General features: G+C 18.2%; 1 protein-coding gene across 1 annotated transcript; it reads left to right on the top strand.

Moving 5' to 3' along the window:
• Positions 1–1193: 1193 nt before the first annotated feature.
• Triagg1_8829 (uncharacterized protein) lies at positions 1194–2392 on the top strand (the record flags this gene model as incomplete). The annotated part of the gene is made up of 3 exons (XM_062903719.1): positions 1194–1559; positions 1796–2149; positions 2216–2392. 3 exons carry the CDS (start codon positions 1194–1196, stop codon positions 2390–2392), a joined length of 897 nt encoding a protein of 298 aa, XP_062752129.1.
• Between the last annotated feature and the right edge of the window lie 17089 nt (positions 2393–19481).

Raw genomic sequence — 19481 nt, 5'->3', positions numbered from 1 at the left:
GCCAGGCCAATGGGAATCTTCTTTTACCGTCCCGATTCATCGACTGGCATTTGCGGCTACCGGATTAGCGCAGACGAACCAAGTGGAGGGACAGGGGCGGACCGCCTTGAAGCATGTCTTTGTAGCAGAAATTGGAGTTGCTCCCAGTGAAAGGTGCTAGAATCAATTCAGAAAGATTTCTCCGGGTATGTCTTTAGCTCAGGCTACTCGTATACTGCTACTGCTCGTACTATGCTGTTCTTTCTTTAGCATTGGTGCTAGGGATCTTCAAGCAAACCCGGACCAACTCCGCACACTCCGCTCTCCCGTCTCCATTTCGCACATTACCGTCCTCGGGCTGCTTTATGCACGCATACTCGTACAGTACTCCTACTGTGCCGTACCAGAAGTATGTATGCTTGAATCCAATACCATCCTATGGACACAGGACTGGTTGTGGGCAAAACTGTCAAGCAGCACGAGGCATTCCCTCCGTTATAACACTAGAGTGACGGTGGCACAGTCCGGCAGAATTCCCTGTATCCTGCAGCTTGAACTTGGACATGCGAACTGCGGACTTGGGGTCTAGTGTCGAAACGAAGCATTGCCTAGCAGCAGCGCCAATCACATACAGTACTATCCTCCATGTATGTAAGGTACCTACGCGTCACGGCCTGTCACCGATCCGCGTGTAACCAACATACATGTACATACCTACATGGACATACGCTAGCCACGACTAACACCATGCAAGCACACGCACACCTCGGACTCCATACGGATAGGTGCGTGTACATGCTCCCTAAAACCATGAGACGGACGGTCTTGTCCCCCCATGTAGCCGGAGGGTAGGTCGGAGGGAATGGATAGATAACTATGTATGTACACCGCCAGGGAGGAGGCGGGTCGTCCGATTGATGCAGTTTCAACCCCCGCAGAGCTGGTTCCCAAGGCTGGAGACATCCGAGGCTCAACTCAAAGACGCGCTTGAGGCCGTAGAGGCGGCTCCCTTTTTGACCCGTTGCCCGCCCGGCTATCCAAATACAAGTACAGGTAAATACTTGGTCTCCCACGCTTCGCCAACTCTCTCGACTTTGACATAGAAAGAAACAAGGAAAAACGAGAAACCCAATCCGCTGCATCAGCCTTGATCCCACCTCTGCTAGACACTTACACGAGAGACCCTAAGCGAATCTGTCCCTCCACACACCATCATGACTGCCGGAACCACCATCAGAGTGCCGCATCTCGGCGGAATCGATGCCGGCTACCGTCTTTCCAACGGTGCCGTCGACCCCGCCAAGCCTACCGTCGTGCTCATCAACTCCATGTGCACGACTTCAGCTCTGTACGACATTCAGTTCGGCAACAAGGCTCTCACTGACGTTGCCAACCTGCTCGCCATCGAGCCTCTTGGCCATGGAGCCACTGAGACCACGGCAGAGAACTTCACCTACTGGGACACGGCCATTATGGCCGTCCAGGTCCTGGATGCTCTCAACATCAACAAGGCCTTTGCCCTCGGAACCAGCCAGGGAGGCTGGATTGTCACCAGAATGGCTCTTGTAGCCCCCGAGAAGGTATGCAAAAGCAGTCTTTGTCAAGTCAACTGCCGTACATATATGTACGAGGACGCAAATCACTTATATGGAAAGAGTTCCATCCCTGTCATACATCCCCGTTTTTATTCTTGCCTACTGCGCGGCTTCCAACCCGCATGTCTCATTTACATTCGCCTAACTCGCATGTATCATACACTACGCAGAGCTGAGATGAACAACCCTGGGAATACGACGCTAACTAGCCTCAACTACAGATCCAGGGTCTCTTGCTGCTGGGCACTTCGCTCGACTACGAGTCCGTTGCTTCCCGTGAAAAGGGATGCTGGGATCCCGCAACTACGCTGGGTCCGGTTGTCGACAGCCTGTACAGCACAGAGCCGACCCCGGATTTCCTCATCGACGCAGGTCTGCGGGACAGCGTCATTACCCTGGGATTCTCGGGAGCCGTCACAGAGGAGAAAGCACAGTTCTGGAGAGAGACACTCGATAGCATCTACACTGGTGACAAGGGACGAAAGAAGCTGCGTGGTGCCTTTACCAACCTCTTGGAGAGAGATGGCCTGCTGAGACGGGCGAGGGACATCAAGTGCCCTGTCTACTGGATTCAGGTGGGTCATTAATCTGCACCCCTTTACCTTGATTGTCTCAGTCGTCGATATTGACCAAAATCGTAGGGCAACCAGGATTTCGTGTACGGCATCGACGCACCAAAGGATCACATCAAGGCCTTCTCGGGATCGGTAGAGACTGATTTATCCTTTACTGAAGGTGGCCACTTCCTGAATGTCACTTCCCCCCAGGATGTGGACGCAAAGCTGCTGCAGCTCATTAACAAATATTCTGCGTTGTAAATATCCAACATCAGATTGTCTTTTCTACAAGTTAAACCACTACAAAGTTCTTCCCATGGCAATATCCAGAGTCGTTGTTGATCATCATGTACTCGTCACTTCGTAACAAAGTGGCAATTAGACTCCAACGTGACATGTAGAAAATATGACAGATGAAAGCTCCACCTCTCTAATGTATTGAATAGGAGACTGAACTTTGAAACCCATCAACGGTTCATATTCTAGTGGCAGCTTAATTCAACGGTCGACGGTGGATATACCTTACCTAACATAAGGTCGCATACCTGACCTAACAGTAGGCCCACCTTTTCACATATACAGGGATTATTTACCTAATATAAGCTATAAATTATATTTATTAGTTTAATTAAATAATTAAACTTATATAACCTATAATAAAATTAAACTTAGTATTAGTTTAACTTTTCTTAGTAATATATTAATTAAGTTTTACTAATTTATTTTTTATATTATTATTACTTTTTTTTATAATTTTAATTACTATACTTATATTATTTTTTTATAATCTATTACTAATTTATTATTAACTTATTATTAATATATTATTTATAATACCTTAACTTTTTACTAATCTTTTATAAAATATTATATTACTTTAGTACTAAGGTAGTTTACTAATTAATAGCGCTTTTAGTAATAAGCGCTAGCCTAATATACCTAGCTTTATTAAAAATATAATAAGTTATTATTAATATATTATATTTACTATTTAATTTATTACTAATATATTAATAAAATAAATATTTAATTATTATAATTAATAAAGTTTTTTATTATTTTTAAAATAATAATAGTATATTTTATAATAATATATATATTTTTTTTTATAAATTTTTTATTAATATATTACTAATATATTATAATAAAATAATTAATTTTTTAATATTAAAAACCTTAAGACTTATTTTAAAAGCTTTTATTAAATAGTAATTATTAATATTTATAAAGGTTTTTTATTTATTAAAAAGTAATAGGTTATTATTAATAAGTAATAATTTATTATTAATATATTACTAATTTATTATTAATATATTATTATAATTATTTAAGAGAAGTATATAAACTTTTTAAATAGTAATTTAACTTAATAGCTTAATAACTTTAGTAAAATAGCTATAGTATAATTTTTTTATAAGTAATTATTTAAGAGTAATTAAACTCCTACTCTCTTTAGTTCTTAGTAAAAAGTAGCTAAGAATAATAATAAATCTAAGGAATTAGCTAAAAAGCTTATTAATATAAATAATTATAAAAATATTAAGTTTAAAAATTTAGTTAGTATTCTTAAGTATAAATTATTTAATAAAAAGCTTAAAATTACTAAGGGAAATATAAGTTTTTATTAATATATTACTAATATATTACTAATATATTACTAATATATTATAGGTTAATTAGCATTAGGCTAAGGGTATTCTAAAGCTTAGCTTAAGGGCTTATAAATATTATATAAGCTATATAATTATTAATTATAATATATAGTTTTTTATTTTCTCTTTAGATAATATTTTATTAATAAATTACTAATATATTATAAATAAATATTTACCTAAGGCTATAGCTAAAGATTATTATATTTAATTTACCTAGATTAATAAGTAAGTAAAGTAAAATAGTTAATATATTATTAATATATTTACTAATTAATTTTTACTTAATAATAATATATTAAGTAAGCTAAGGGATATAAACTTTTAGGATAAATTTATAAAAATTATTATACCCTTTTTTTTATTAATTTTAGTTTTTAAAATAAAAATATATTAATAATATATTAGTAATATATTAATATTATCTTTATATAATAAAATTTTTTACTTTTTTATTTTTTATATTATATAATTAAAATATTACTAATATATTAATATAGCTTTTTTTTTAATTATAACCTTTATAATTTTAATTTCTTTACTTTTATATTTACTATTACTATTTAGGCTTTAGCTTTAGTAAATTTTAATTTTAATTATAAAATCTAAATCTTAGGGTTTTAAATTTTAAAAGGTTAAGATAATAAATACTTAAAATATATTAGTAATATATTAATAATAAATAAGTAATATATTATACCTTAGTACTTTTAATAATATAACTAAAATAGTATATTTACTACTTAAAGAAGATAGGGAATATAATTTAGTTATTATAAAAAATAAAATAATTTTTTATTAAGAGGGTATTTATATTTTTAAATTAGAAATAGATTTTTATTTTTTTCTTTTTTTTTATAATATATAACTTATAATATATTAGTAATATATTAATAAAGAGTTATAATACCTATTATTTCTAGCGTAATTATAATTATAATAGCCTTTAATAATTATATTATTATAAGTTAAATAAACCCCTTATATTAAAGATTAATAATAATAAGTAATTTACTATTTATTAAATATTTTATTACTAAGATAATTAATTAGTAATATATTAATAAAGGATTATATATTATTACTTTTAGATTACTTTTACTAATAAAATATATTAACTACTAGCTTAATAAGAAGCCTTATAAAGCTATTTAATAGTATTTATAAAGCTTATATAAGCTTTTTATTAGCTATTATTTATATTACTAATAGCTTTATATAAGCTATTAGTAATAATTAGTTATATTTTATAATTAACTTAGTTAATTAAAAAAGGGGTATTTAGGAATATATTAGTAATATATTAGTAATATATTTTAATTAAAATTATTATTTTTAATAAACCCTGTTATTAAGTAATAATTAATAGTAGAGATAGCTTATAAAAGAGATTTTATTTAAGTAATAAAATTTTTACTATATAAGTTAAATAAATTATAGTAGTAGATAAGTTATACTATAGTAAAAGTTTAGTAATATATTAATAATATATTAATTATATATAAATAAAAATAACTTACTAATCCCTTAATTAAAATATATATAATAAAGCTAAATATAATAGCTAGTATACTAATTTTAATTATAAGTATTTAATATATATTTCTTAGTTAAATATTAACTAAGTCCTTAATATAAAATTAGTAAAATATAACCCTAATATATTAATAATACCTTATTAATAAATTAGCTATAATCTTAATTAACTATAATCCTTTTAATACTTTTTTTATATAAATAATACTAATTAACTTAAATATTAAATATATTTTTTAAGTATTTAAAAATAGTTATAAATATTTACTTATAAGCTATTAAAAATTAACTATTAATAATAATATATAAGATAAAAAGGCCTTATTAATATATTAGTAATATATTCTTAATATATTAAGATAAATACTTATAGATTTTTATTTATTTATTATAATACTCTTAAATAACCTTATGCTTATTAGTATTTTTAATATACTTATAATTTATATTAATTTAAAAAGTATTAAAATAAGGTTACTATAGAATTTTAACTTATTTATAATAAAATAAAATTAATATAAAGTTAATATTATTATTATAATATTTTTATATATATTATAATAATATATTAATAATATATTATTAATAGGTTAGTAATCTTACTTAATTATTATTTATTTAATATTTTAAATACTATTTAAAATAAGTACTTAATTAAGCTAAGCTAAGAGAGTAATATAAAAGCTTATAAGCTTATAGAATCTATTATAAAATACTATTATTTATTAAGCTTAAATAGATTTTTAAATAACTAGACTTTTAGTATTTTTTAATTAAATTTTTAATATTTAAAGAACTTAATTAGGTATTTATATAATATATTAATAATATATTAATAATATATTAGTAAACTTATAAATATTTTATAATAAATTATTATTATTTATTAATAAATTATTTAATTTATTATAAATATATTATAGTAAATATATTATTAAAGAAGGTAGATAATTATAAACTTTATAAAAAACTATAAAAAAATAAAGTAAATAATTTTTTTTTAAAAGAAAAAAAGTAAAAATAACTAAGTATTTTTTACTTTATATTATACTTTTATTAATAGGAATATATATAAAATTTAAATATATTAGTAATATATTAGTAAAATATTATATAAAACTTATTATAAACTTTATAATATTAGGCTTACTAATTAATTATTATATATATATTTATAAGTAAACTAACTAAAATATTTTAATTTTTTAATTATTATTAAATAAAATTAATATAAGGATAAAATTTTTTTTATAAAATAGTTATAAAATAACTTAATTAGCTATTAATATATTTAATATAATATAGTTTAAAGTAAGGCTATATATAATTAGTAATATATTATTAATATATTATAAGAATTAATATATATATTATTAACTTATATAATTTTTAGCTTATAACTTATAAACTAGTTAATACTAGCCTTTTTATAAGCTAGTTAGTTAATAGCTAGGGAACGCACCTTTAAACTAGGCTATTAACACCTAAACACCTTTATAAGCTACCTAGCTTATTTAGCCATTATAAGGACTATAGCGTAAAAATAAAATTATAGTATTATTTAATTTAGCTACTGTAGCCTTATTTTAACTAAAATAAAGCCACTGTCTTAGCTAGGGTTATTTTTATTATAATAATATATCTTAGTTTTTCTATTTAACTAAAGAAAATATTTCTTATTTTATATTACTAAGCTAGCTAAAGCCTAGCTTAGTTATTTATTTTAGCTAGTATTAATTACTAATTATAGACCTAATTAAGAATTCTTATTAAAAGCCTTTTTTTAAAATTTAAAAATAAACTCTAAGAGTTTTTACTTAGAAATCTTAAAATAATAACCTACTATCTTAAGGATTATTTAATTTTACTATATTTCCCTATAGTCTTTAAGAAAAAACTAACTTTAAAAAAAGATTATAAAAAAAACACTATACCTTACTTAGGCTTAATTAATTAATTATAAAGGAAATTTTTCAGCCTTATTCTATTACTATTTTTATATTTTAACCTTAATCCTTTATATCTTTAGTATTTTTAATTAATCTTAGATCCTTTTTATTCTTAGTGGGGTTATTTACTTTTTACTTACTGCCTTAATATTTTATAAATAATTATTTATTTATTATAAATACTTTAGGTTACTAAGGGTTTTTATAAATTTATAATAGTTTTATAAATATTATTTTAAATATTTTTATTTATTAATTTTATTAAAATAAAAAAGTAAAAGTTATTTAATATAAAAGTTTAAAGAATTTAGTAAAAGTATAATATTTTTACTTTTTTTATAAAACTAATAGTTATTTTATATTTAGCTTTTTTAAAGTATTTTAACTAAGGGTAATTTTTTAATTTAATATACTTATTTATAATTACTTAAGTTCCTTAAATACTTCTTTTATTATTAGTTATATTAAGTTATTTTACTTAATAATTATTATTTTAGTTTATTAATTACTTATAAATTTTATTAATACTATTATTTTCTTTATCCTATAGTTTAAGGAATTTTAAAAATTTAATTATATATTATAATTAATTAATTCTTAATATTTAAGGTATTACTTTAGTATTATTATTAATTAGTTATATTATAAAAGCTTCCTTATATTTAATATAAGTACTTAATATATAAAAATATTAATTATATTTTTAGTTTTCTACTTAATAAGCTTATTAATTACTATTAGCTATAGGTATTATAAAAAAATAACTAGGCTTTTAATTAAATAAGGCTAGTATAAATTTTAATTTTTATTTTATAAGTAATTTAAATAAAAGGGAACTTTTTATAAGTAATTTTATTTATAGTAAATTTCTTAAGGGTAGGTTTATAAGTATTAAAACTCTATTTATATATTCTTAAGCTATACTACCTATAGGTAATATAATTTAATTATATAAGTAGCTTAAAATTATTTATATTTTTAAAGTAATTATAAATATAAGTAATAGTTAAAGTAAAGTAGTTAAAAATAATTATTAAAAATAAAAAAAGGTATTTTACTAATTAAAAGTTTTAGTTATAGCTTTATTTTAAATAAAAAGTATAAAATAAAAGTTTAATAATTAATAAATTAATTAATCTTTGCCTAATTAAAGTAAAAAAGTATATATTTTAAAAAAATATAAGTTTACTTATTTTAAAAAGTCCTTTATAAAGATTTAATTACTAAGCTAAGTATAAATTTTATATCCTTTTATTTTATTATTTTATTATAAATCCTTAAGTAACTTATAAAAGTTATTTAAGTTTTATAAATATTAATATTTTTAAAATTATTAAAATTCCTTATACCTTAGGATATTAAGTTTATTTAAAGCTATAGCTTTAAATATAAAAAGTATAAATAAAACTTTAGCTTTTACTAAAGTATAATTAAGTTAATATAAATATTAGTTTTTAATTTTAAAATTAAATACTTTTTATATTAATTATTATTATCCTAGGTATATTTATAAAATTCTTATTTTATATAATTAATTATTTATATAAGCCTTAATTTATTAACTTACTAAGCTTTATAAAATTATTATTAGCTAAAATAAAATAAAATAGCTATATTTATTATTTCTAAGTTATACTATATAAAGTATAATTAAAAGATTAAATAATTCCTTATAATTAGCTTTTAAAAATAAGTTCTTCTAAAGTTAAACTATTTATTAAGCTTAATTAAATTATTATTCTACTACTAAATTAAAGTAATATAATTAACTAAATTATTAATTTTAAATAATTATAGCCTAATATACTTTAAAAAAAATAAAATTTATAAAAAATTATTTATTTTTAATTATTTTTTTAAAAACTTAAGGGCTTAGGTATATTCTATAATAAAGTCTATTATTAAGTATTTTACTAAATTACCTTATATACTTTACTAAAGTAATTATATTATAATATTTTATAATAATTATATAATTAATCTTTTTAATAATAATTTATAATATTACTTAAAGGTTATTATTTATAACTTACTTTTTTTTTTTATAATTAATTAAAAATTAATATATATATTTAATATAAAGGCCTTAGTTATTTTATAAAATATTAGGAAAATATAAAATATATATATAGCGGGTATATATTTAATAACTATTTAAATTATTTAAAGAATAATTACTTATTTAAGTAAATAGCTAAACTTAATAAAGGTAAAACTAAGAAAGTTACTTTTTATATAACTTTACTAAGTTTTTATTAATAAACTCTTATTTAGTATTATTATAAAATTTTTAAAGTAAATTTAGTTTAAGGGGGGTATAAGTTATATAAAGTAATAAATTATATTATAATTTTTTTAAAACTTAAAAAAATTTATTATAATTAAGTATTATAAAGTAATTTAATATTAGGGCTTTTTAAGGGGAAAATATAAAGGTAAAGTAAAAGTTAGCCTTAAGATTAAATAGTTTAAAGTATTAAAAAGTAGTAAATTATAAAAAGAATTATAAAATATATATATATATATAAAAAAAATTAATATAAATATATTCTCTTTTTAAAAAAAACTATATTTTTATAAAAGTCTTTAGCCTTAAGTTAATTATTCCCTTTTTTTACTAAGTAATTTACTACTTTTTTTAAAGTAGTAAATTATTTAGTCTTAAGGTTAATAGTTTTTTTACTTATAGCTTTTTTTTTTTTAACTTAGGTTTTTTTTTTTTTTTATTCTTTTTTACTTTATAGCCTTTATTTAATTATAAAAAATATTAACTATTTACTTTATTAATAGCTTTTTAATATTACCTTCTTTATAAAAGTATATATTTATTCTTAAATATTAATTTATAAATAACTTTTATCCTAAAGCTATTATATTAATTTTTTACTTTTAGCTTTATTTTATAACTTTAATAATTATATTATAAATTTAAAATAATTTATTATTTAATTTTATTATTAATTCTTTTTTTATTTAGTTTTAAAAATACTTTAATATTTAAAGCCTTATTAAAAGTAACCTTAGTTATTTTAACCTTTTTATATATACTAAGATTTATTTTACTAATTTTTTTATATTAAACTTTAAATTAAGGCACTTTATTAATTATTTTATACTTAAGTAATATTTCTAATAGTATATTTTCTTAATATATTTATTTAATTTAGTTTTTATTTAATATATTTTTTATAATAGCCTTTAGAATAATATATATATCCTAGCTAAAATTACTTATTAATATAGTTAGTTTTTTTAAGCTTTATTTACTAAGTAACTAAAGTATTTTAAAGCTTTTTTTATTACTTTTTATAAATAAATTAATCTTTAACTTTATAATTATTATATTTAAGTATATTTATTTACTATTATATTTATATAAAAGTATATTCTTTTTTTATTTTCTAAATATATTTTTATTTATAAGTATTAGTATAATAATTATATAAATTATATATAGTTTAGTAATATAAACTATAGTTAATATTTATTTTTTAAGTATTAAATTAAATTAAATAATTTTATTTATATAAATATATTTTTTAATTATAACTAGGATATTACTAATATATTTATATATTATAATACTTTTTTTAATTTAAGTACTATTTCTTAGCTTACTAAGCTTATTCTTAACCTTAATAATAATAAGGAAAATAAAAAAGAGAAAATATATTATTTAGGTTTATAGTATTTAAGTTAAGGGGATTTTTAGTAAATTTATAATAATTATTTTTAATATTTTTTATTTTTAAATAAAAGGTTTAATAATTTATAAAGTCTATAGGTAATTAAATAAATATAGCTTTATACTAGAATTAATTACTTTTTTATATTTTTTTATATAATTTTCTCCCCTTTAATAATAGCTTAAAAAGCTACTTATTAAATAACTTAATTTAAATCTTTTTTTTATATTTTTATTTAGTTCTTTAAAGTAACTATTTAATTATACTTATTATATTACTTTATAAATATCTTATACTATTATTTATTAATCCTAAGTTAATTTAGTAACTGCTGCTAAAGATTATATTACTTTTTAATAAATTTATATTTAATAAATCTTATTTATTAACTTAGGTAAAGTTAGTAAAAGATAATTATTTAATTTAAGTATATAAATATTTAAATAAGTTTTATATAATATATTATTAATTAAGTTTATAAATTTTATTATTATTTTTCTTACTTTTTTAACTAATACTTAGATTTTTCTTTAGTTTTTTATTAATAAATCTAAGTTATTTTTTTTTAACTTTAAAATATTTAAGACTTTTATTATAATTTCTCCTTTATTAATCTTAGTTTATATAATAAAGTTATTTATTTCTTAGTTTTAGTTTAGTTTAAGTAACTTTTTTATAAAAGGTAAATTTAATTTTAGCTTTTTTATAAAAGGTAAATTTATCTTTAGCTTTTTATTTTTTTAACTATTTTTCTTAGCTTATTTTCTTTTATATTTTTTCTTTAGTAAAAGTAAAATTAATCTTCTTACCTTAATTAATATTTAGCCTTATAGTTATAGGGTTATTTTAATATTTTATTAATTAAATACTTATTAATATAAAAATATATAAAAAGTTATTAAAGTATCTTAAGTAAAAAAATTAAGGAATTTAATTAAGGTTTAATTACTAAGTTTTATTATATTTTTTACTTTTATTATTAATATAATTTATTATTTATTTTAGATTTAGTTAATATAAAAGTTAATTAACTACTTAGGGCTTAAGTATTTATTTTTTTTTAAACTTAATTTCTTAAACTTATAAATACTTAATTTATTTTTAGCTATAATTTAAACTACTTTTAGGACTTAGGTTTAATATATTATTATAGTTTTAGTTATATTTAAGTATAAGTATTAGTTATAAAGTTATAAATTAAATAGTTATTATAAATAAGTTTTAATATAAAATAATTTAACTTTTATAATTATTATATTTAGAAAAAAACTTTAGATTTTAACTATTATATAGTTAATTAATTTTCTTAAGGTTTAGATTATTTAAAAAAAAGTTAAATACTTATATTTAAAGCTTTTTAATTACTTAGTATAAGGTATAATATAAAAATTAAATACTCTTTTATACTTAGTAAAGTTTATATAAGCCCTTTATATTTATAATATTAAGTTAATTTTTTTATTTTATTTTATTTTTAATAAATTAAAAAAATATAATAATTTTTTTTTTATTTTAAATAATACTAGTTTAATAATTTTTAAAGTATATATAATTTATATAAAATTATTATTTATTAATATTAGTCTTAAAATTATTTAAGGGTATTCCTTAAGTATAATTTTATAAAATTATACTTAAGTTTAAAGTTAAAGTATATTACTAATTATAATTAATTTTTAAATTAATAATATATACTATATTTTTAATACCCTTTATTACTACTTTAAGTATTATTATTAAATTAAAGCTTAATACTTATATATATTTTCTTATATTTACTAAAAGATTATATATTTTCTATAGTTAAATTAACTATTTTTAAAAAGTAAAGTTTATATAGGAAAAAATATTAGCGTAAGTATTAATAGTATTATTTAAGGTAGTTATATAAGTTAATATTATAATTCCTTTTTTAAGGGAAGTTAGCTATTTTAATCTAGGGGTTATAAATAATAGTTATTCTTAGTAATAAGCTATTATATTTTAATTAATTAATACTACTTTAGTATTTTTAAAAAAAAATATATTTAAAAGTTTAGGGTATAATTTAATAATACCTTTTAGTTTTTAGTAAAATTAATTAGCTAGTTAAAAAAAGTCTATAGCTTAGTTTATTTTAGTAAGTGTTTTTTAAGTTATAAAAATTAAATAATATTTTTATTTAAGTAGAATATTTACGTTAGAGAAGGATTTCTTATATTAAAAATTTCCCTACTTTTACTTATTTTTTCTTTTACTTTTTATTTAGCTTAAGCTTTTTATTTTTTTTTATAAAATTAAGTATATTTTTACTTATTTTTTATTCCTTATTTAGTTTTTCTTCTAGTCTTTAATTAATTATAAACTAATTATTTTTTTATATATATTTATAACTTTTAAATATTTTAAATTTAATTATAAACTTTATAATAAATATAAAAATATTATATAAGTAATTTTTTTATTAACTTAACTATAATTAATTTTTAATTCCCTAAGTCCTTATATAATTTAATTATATTTTAATAAGTAATCTTAAGTAATTATTTAATTAAGGTTTTTATTTATTTTTTTAATAAGTTTTAGAATATTTTAAAGTTTAAATTATTAATAATATTAATATTAATTATTATAATTAGCTTTTTTATTTAAAAATTACTTTTATTTACTTTTTTAACTTATAAATACTCCTTTATTATATTTATTTATATAAAAAACCTAAAATCTATTTTTAATATATAGCTTTTAATTAATCTTAATCTAAGTATAACTATATATTAAATAATATTTAAAAAAAAGTAAAGAAAAGTTTAAATCTAATATATATTTTAGTAAAAATCTTATATTCTTAAAAATAGTTTTTTAATATACTTTTTTAATAGCCTAAGTATATAAAAGTATTATTTATTACTTTTTATAAAACTCTTAATTTTTATTTTTACTTTTATTATATTTAATTATATATTTTTATTATTAATTATATTTAAAATTATATTTTTTTCCTTTTTTATAATTATATTTCTATTCTTAATTAATAAAGTAAGGATTATATTAACTACTTATAATTTAATTATATAAACTATAGCTAATATTTTTTTTATAATTATTAATTAAAAAATTAAGAGATAAATATTAATATATACTTTTTAAGGGTAGATTTTATTATAAATAAGGGTATTAAAATAACTAAAAATTATTTTAATTAGGCTATTACTCTTTAACTTATATACTATTCTTAGTCCTCTCTTATATTTATTACTAAGCTACTTATTAAGTAAATTTACTAATAGCTATAGTTAAGGGGTATTACTAAAGTATAAATTAAATAATTCTAGCTGCTAAAGGTTAATATAGTTTAAAGTTTTTAATATTTTTTTAGTTTTTTTTTAAAAAAATAAAATTCTTTTAATTATATATTTATCTTTTTCCTTCCTTTTAATAATAGTTTAAAATAAGTATTATTAATATAAATAATTATTATATATTTTATTTAATTAAGGTTTTTAATATTTAAAAATATATTTATATTATACTTTTTCTTTTACTAAAAACTTTTAAAATTTAACTTTAAAGTATATTTATAATTATAGGTTTAGTTAATAAAGGGCTTTACTACTTTTATTACTACTAAGGTTTAATTTACTATTTTTACTATTAGAATTTTCTTTAACTACTTTATAATTAATAATTATTTAATTATTATTTATAAAGTTTAAATTAACTAATATTAAGTTTATAATCTTTTAAGTAGTATTTTCCTAGCTATTATTAGTATTTAATTACTTAAGTAATTTATTAAGTTTTTTTATATATATATTTTATAACTTTTAATAATTATTATTTCTAATATTTTTAATATTTATTTAATTATTTACTAATACTTTTTTTTTATTAATTAGCTTTAGGCTTATATTATTTAATAACTTATACTTTATATATAACTTTTTATTTAATAAGTTAAAGTTAAAATTAAATTATTATTAACTAGATTTATTTTTTATAAATTTCTTTAGTTAGTTAATAATTATAGTTTTATTAATTTAAACTCTATTTAAAGTTTTAATTTAGTATATACTAAACTTTTTATTTTAGGAGATAGCTTTAAAAAGTCTAAGTTATTATATTTATAACTTTATAACTTAAGATTTATTATTATTTTAGTAAGTATTAAAAAAAAAAAAAATCCCTAGTATTAATTAATTTTAATTTTTTATATAAAGTATATTTATTATTTTTATTTATTTTTTTTATAAATAATATTTAAAAAGTAATTATTTTTTTTCTTACTTTTTTAATATCTTTAGCCTTTTTTTTTAATATTTATATTTAAGTTTTTAATAAATCTTTAGGTAAGTATATTTTATCTTAGTTAATTAAGTACTAGGTTAAAATCCTTACTTTAATTAAAAAAAGCAGTTCTTAGCTATATATTAAGTAAAAAGCTAATTTTTTTATTAAAGCTTTAACTATTATTTAATCTACTAAAATAGCTAAGTTAAGGGTCTTTAGTTATTTATTAATTTTTTATTTTATAATTTTTATAATTATTTTTATAAAATTATAATAACTAACTTTAATTAAAAAGTTAACTTAAGGATAATATTTTAAGATTTTTATATAATATATACTTAAATTTTTTAATACTTTAGGAATAAAGCCTTTTATCTTAGGTTTTTTATTTACTATAGCCTAAGTTATAAGTCTAAAATAGTAAATTTAATTTATTATAAATTTTAGTATTATAATTAAGTTTAGCTTTTTAACTAATATTACTTTAACCTAGCCTATAAGGTTATATTATTCTTTAATTAAATATTTATACCTTTTATTTAATAAAATATATTAAGTATTAAAATAAACTTACTATATAAAATAAAAAAGTATTAAAAATCTAGCTTTTTTATAGTAATAATATAAATTAAATTCTTAATAAGGGCTATATATAGTAATAGTTTTTACTATATTAGTTTAAAGTAAACTTTACTAATATTTTTACTTAATTAATTAAAATATAATTTCTCTTTTTTTATAACCTTTAGTTAAGTAGAATATATAAATAATTTCCTTTTTTTAATTATTATTATTAATTACTAATATTAGTGTAAATTAGGTTTTTATAAATATAAGTTATAATTACTTATTTTTTATAAAGTAGTATTTAGCTTTTAAGTATAATTTTTAGAATTTTACTAAATTTAAATTAAATAATTACTATAAGGTAGTAAAATATTTTACTAATTTTTACTAAGGTTTTTTATAATTAATTATTAAAGAATTTATTTTAATATTTAATAAGTATAAGTTAATAAAGGCTTTTAAGTCTCCCTTTAGTTTATTTTCTTTAAAATTAAATAATCCTAGGGGCTTATATAATAAAATATTTACTATAATATTATTTTTCCTAAGAATATATTTAATTATAAAGTTAAATAATAAAATATAATTAATTTAGTATATAATATATAAGCTAGGAATATTTTTAATTATATTATTTATTTAATTAATAAGGACTTTTATATTTATTTTTAATATAAATAAAGTATTATAAATATATTTTTATAGGCGCTTTAAAGTATAAAGGATTACTTTATATTTTAGTTTTATAGTATTATATTTTTTTTCTAAAGGTAATTAGTAGCTACTTTTATATTATACTAGCTTATATTTTTTATTAATAACTTATATTAATATAACGCCTTATTTTATAAAACTAGTATTAATTATTAAAATAATTTTACTATAACCTTCCCTTAAATCTAAGGAGGTTAAAATAAAAGCTATAGTTATATATTCCTTTAGCTTTTTTATTACTTTTTAAGCTTTTAGGTTTTAGTTTTATATAATTATTTTCTTTAATAAGTAAGTAAGAGGGGCTATAATTTATATAAAATATTTAATTTAAACTTAATAATAATTAATAAGGCCTAAAAATAAGTATATATTATATATATTATAATAATAGTATTATTTTTAAATTTTTATAATTTTATTAATTAAGGGCTATTAGCTTTATATTTTATATAAGTAATTTATAAAATTAATTAATTTTTAGTAAAATATAAACTTTAGGGCTAAGATAATATACCTAAAGAGTTTTATATTAACTAAAACTTTATTTAAGTTTTATAAATACTTAAGAATATATTACCTTATACTAAGGAGTAATTTTTTATTATTATATATAGTTTTTACCCCTTATATTATAATATTATTTAAAAATAAATAATATATAATAAGTATAAGATTAAATAATATTTAAGTTATAATTTATTAAAACTATATTACTAAGTTAATTATACTTATTAATAATATATAATACTTTAGTAATTTAATTAAGCTTATAAATATTATATAATTATAGCTTTTAATATTAAAAAGTATTTAATTATAACTAAAGAAAAAGTCTAAAAAAGAAAGTAAAGTATTATTAATAAAATCTTTACTAAACTTTTTTATACTTAGTAATATAAAGGTATTTTAAAAAGTTACTTTATTAAGTTAGGTAACTAAATTAATAAGTTATAGCTTATTATTTTTTTTTTAAATTAAAAAAAAGGGATTTTTATATAAGCTATAGCTTTTTTTTAAAATTCCTTTTTTAATTTATATTTATAAAAAATTAATTACTTTTAAAACTATAGCTTTTAGGATTAAAATTATTCCTAATTACTAAGTATTATAAGGGATAACCTTAATCTCCTATAGAAAAGCTATATTAAGATTTAAATTACTATTTTTTAAAAAGTCCTAAAATAAAGCTTTTTTTTTATTAAATAAGATTTTTATTAAAATCTTTATTTTATTCTCTATAAGAGTTTTTTAAATAGTCTTTAGTATTATTTTTAGTCTCTTCTTTATTAATCTTATTCTATAATTAATTAATTTAAACTTAGGAGTAATAAAAAAAGTATAAAGGGTATTTAAATTAAGTTTTAATTATATATTTTTTTATTTTTTCTTTTTTTAATTAAAGTTTTTAATAGGTATAAAGCTATTTAATAAAGTATTATTTACTAAGTTTATTTTCTTATACTTTAGTTTATATATTATATTTACTTTAAACTTATTATTAAGTAAATAATACTCCTTTTTTTTCCTTATTTACTTTTTTTATTAGATTTTTTTATAAAGCTTTTTTTATAATTTTATTTTTATATATTATTTTATTTAATCTTATATTATAAATAGTATTACCTATATTATAATCTTTTTACTTAAATTCTTAGGGATTTTTACTACTTTAATATTATTTTTATTAAATTTAGGTAGGTCTAAGTAATAACCTTTATTAACCTTTTGCTTAGAAATAAGGTTAATATTTATTTTAAAAACTTAGGGGTATATCTTAGGGTATTATTTTTTTACTTAATAGCTTTTATAATTAGTATAATAACTTAAATACTTTTAATTTAGTATTTTATATATAAAATTCTATTTTTAAGCTTATAATTAAATATAAGCTAAGAAGCTTAAATAAATAATATATTTAAAATAAGGTTTTTTAATATATTAGCTTTTATAATATATATATAAATAGTATAATTTTTAAACCTAAGTCTTTAGTTATTTATATATTTATTATATTACTTTAATAGCTGGAATTAATTAATACCTTTATAAAAGAAGTATTAATATTACTTAATTAAACTTATATTATTAAAAAATTTTAAATTTATTTAATAATTTTTCTAAATTAAATTATATTTACCTAAAAATAATCCTTTTTTATTACTAGCTTATATTACCTTTAATTAATTAATTCCCTATACTTATTAAGCCTTAATCTTAATATTATATTTACTATAATAAAAAAGTAAGAGTATATATTTTTCTCCTTTATATTTATTTTATCTTAAAGATAAATAATTATAATATTTATTATATACTTATTTATTTTTATAATTATTTACTTTAATACTTTAATATTTAGGTAAATACTTTTAATAACTAAGGCTTATATAAAGTTAGTTTTACTTAGTATTTATAGCTTAGTTAAGCTTTCTTTTAAAATTAGCCTTTTTTTAATAAACTAAGTTTATATTATTTTAAGTAATTTATTAATTAAATAATTTACTAATTAAATAGCTATTTTTAATATAGCTTTTAAAATTATTTTAATATTAAAACTAATCTTATTTTTAATTATTATTTTTAAAATTAATTTTCTAGCTGCTAAGTATTCTGCGTTTTTATTCCCTTTAAAATAGGGTATATTAATAGTTTTACATTAGGCCCTACTTTTCTTTAAAATATCTATATTAACAGCTAGCTTATTTATTAACTCTATTTATAGTATAATAGTAGTAGGTTTATTATTTTTATTTAGTTTATTAATTCTTTATTACTTACAGCTATTAATCTTTATAGTATTAACTATAGGTATTTAATTAAAGTCTTAGCTAATAACTAATTCTTCCTCCTACTTATTAATAACTAAGCTTTTAATTTCTTTATAAATATTATTAGCTTTTTATAAATAATTAAAAAGCTTAGTATTAGAGATAGGGTTATAATTTAATTTATTATATTAGACTATTAGCTAATTTTT

This window comes from Trichoderma aggressivum (genome assembly GCF_033847375.1).
Source record: "Trichoderma aggressivum f. europaeum strain CBS 100526 chromosome Unknown scaffold_046, whole genome shotgun sequence".
Taxonomy (NCBI): domain Eukaryota; kingdom Fungi; phylum Ascomycota; class Sordariomycetes; order Hypocreales; family Hypocreaceae; genus Trichoderma; species Trichoderma aggressivum.
Note: the sequence above shows the minus strand (reverse complement) of the source record. Positions and strands in the feature narration are given on the sequence as shown.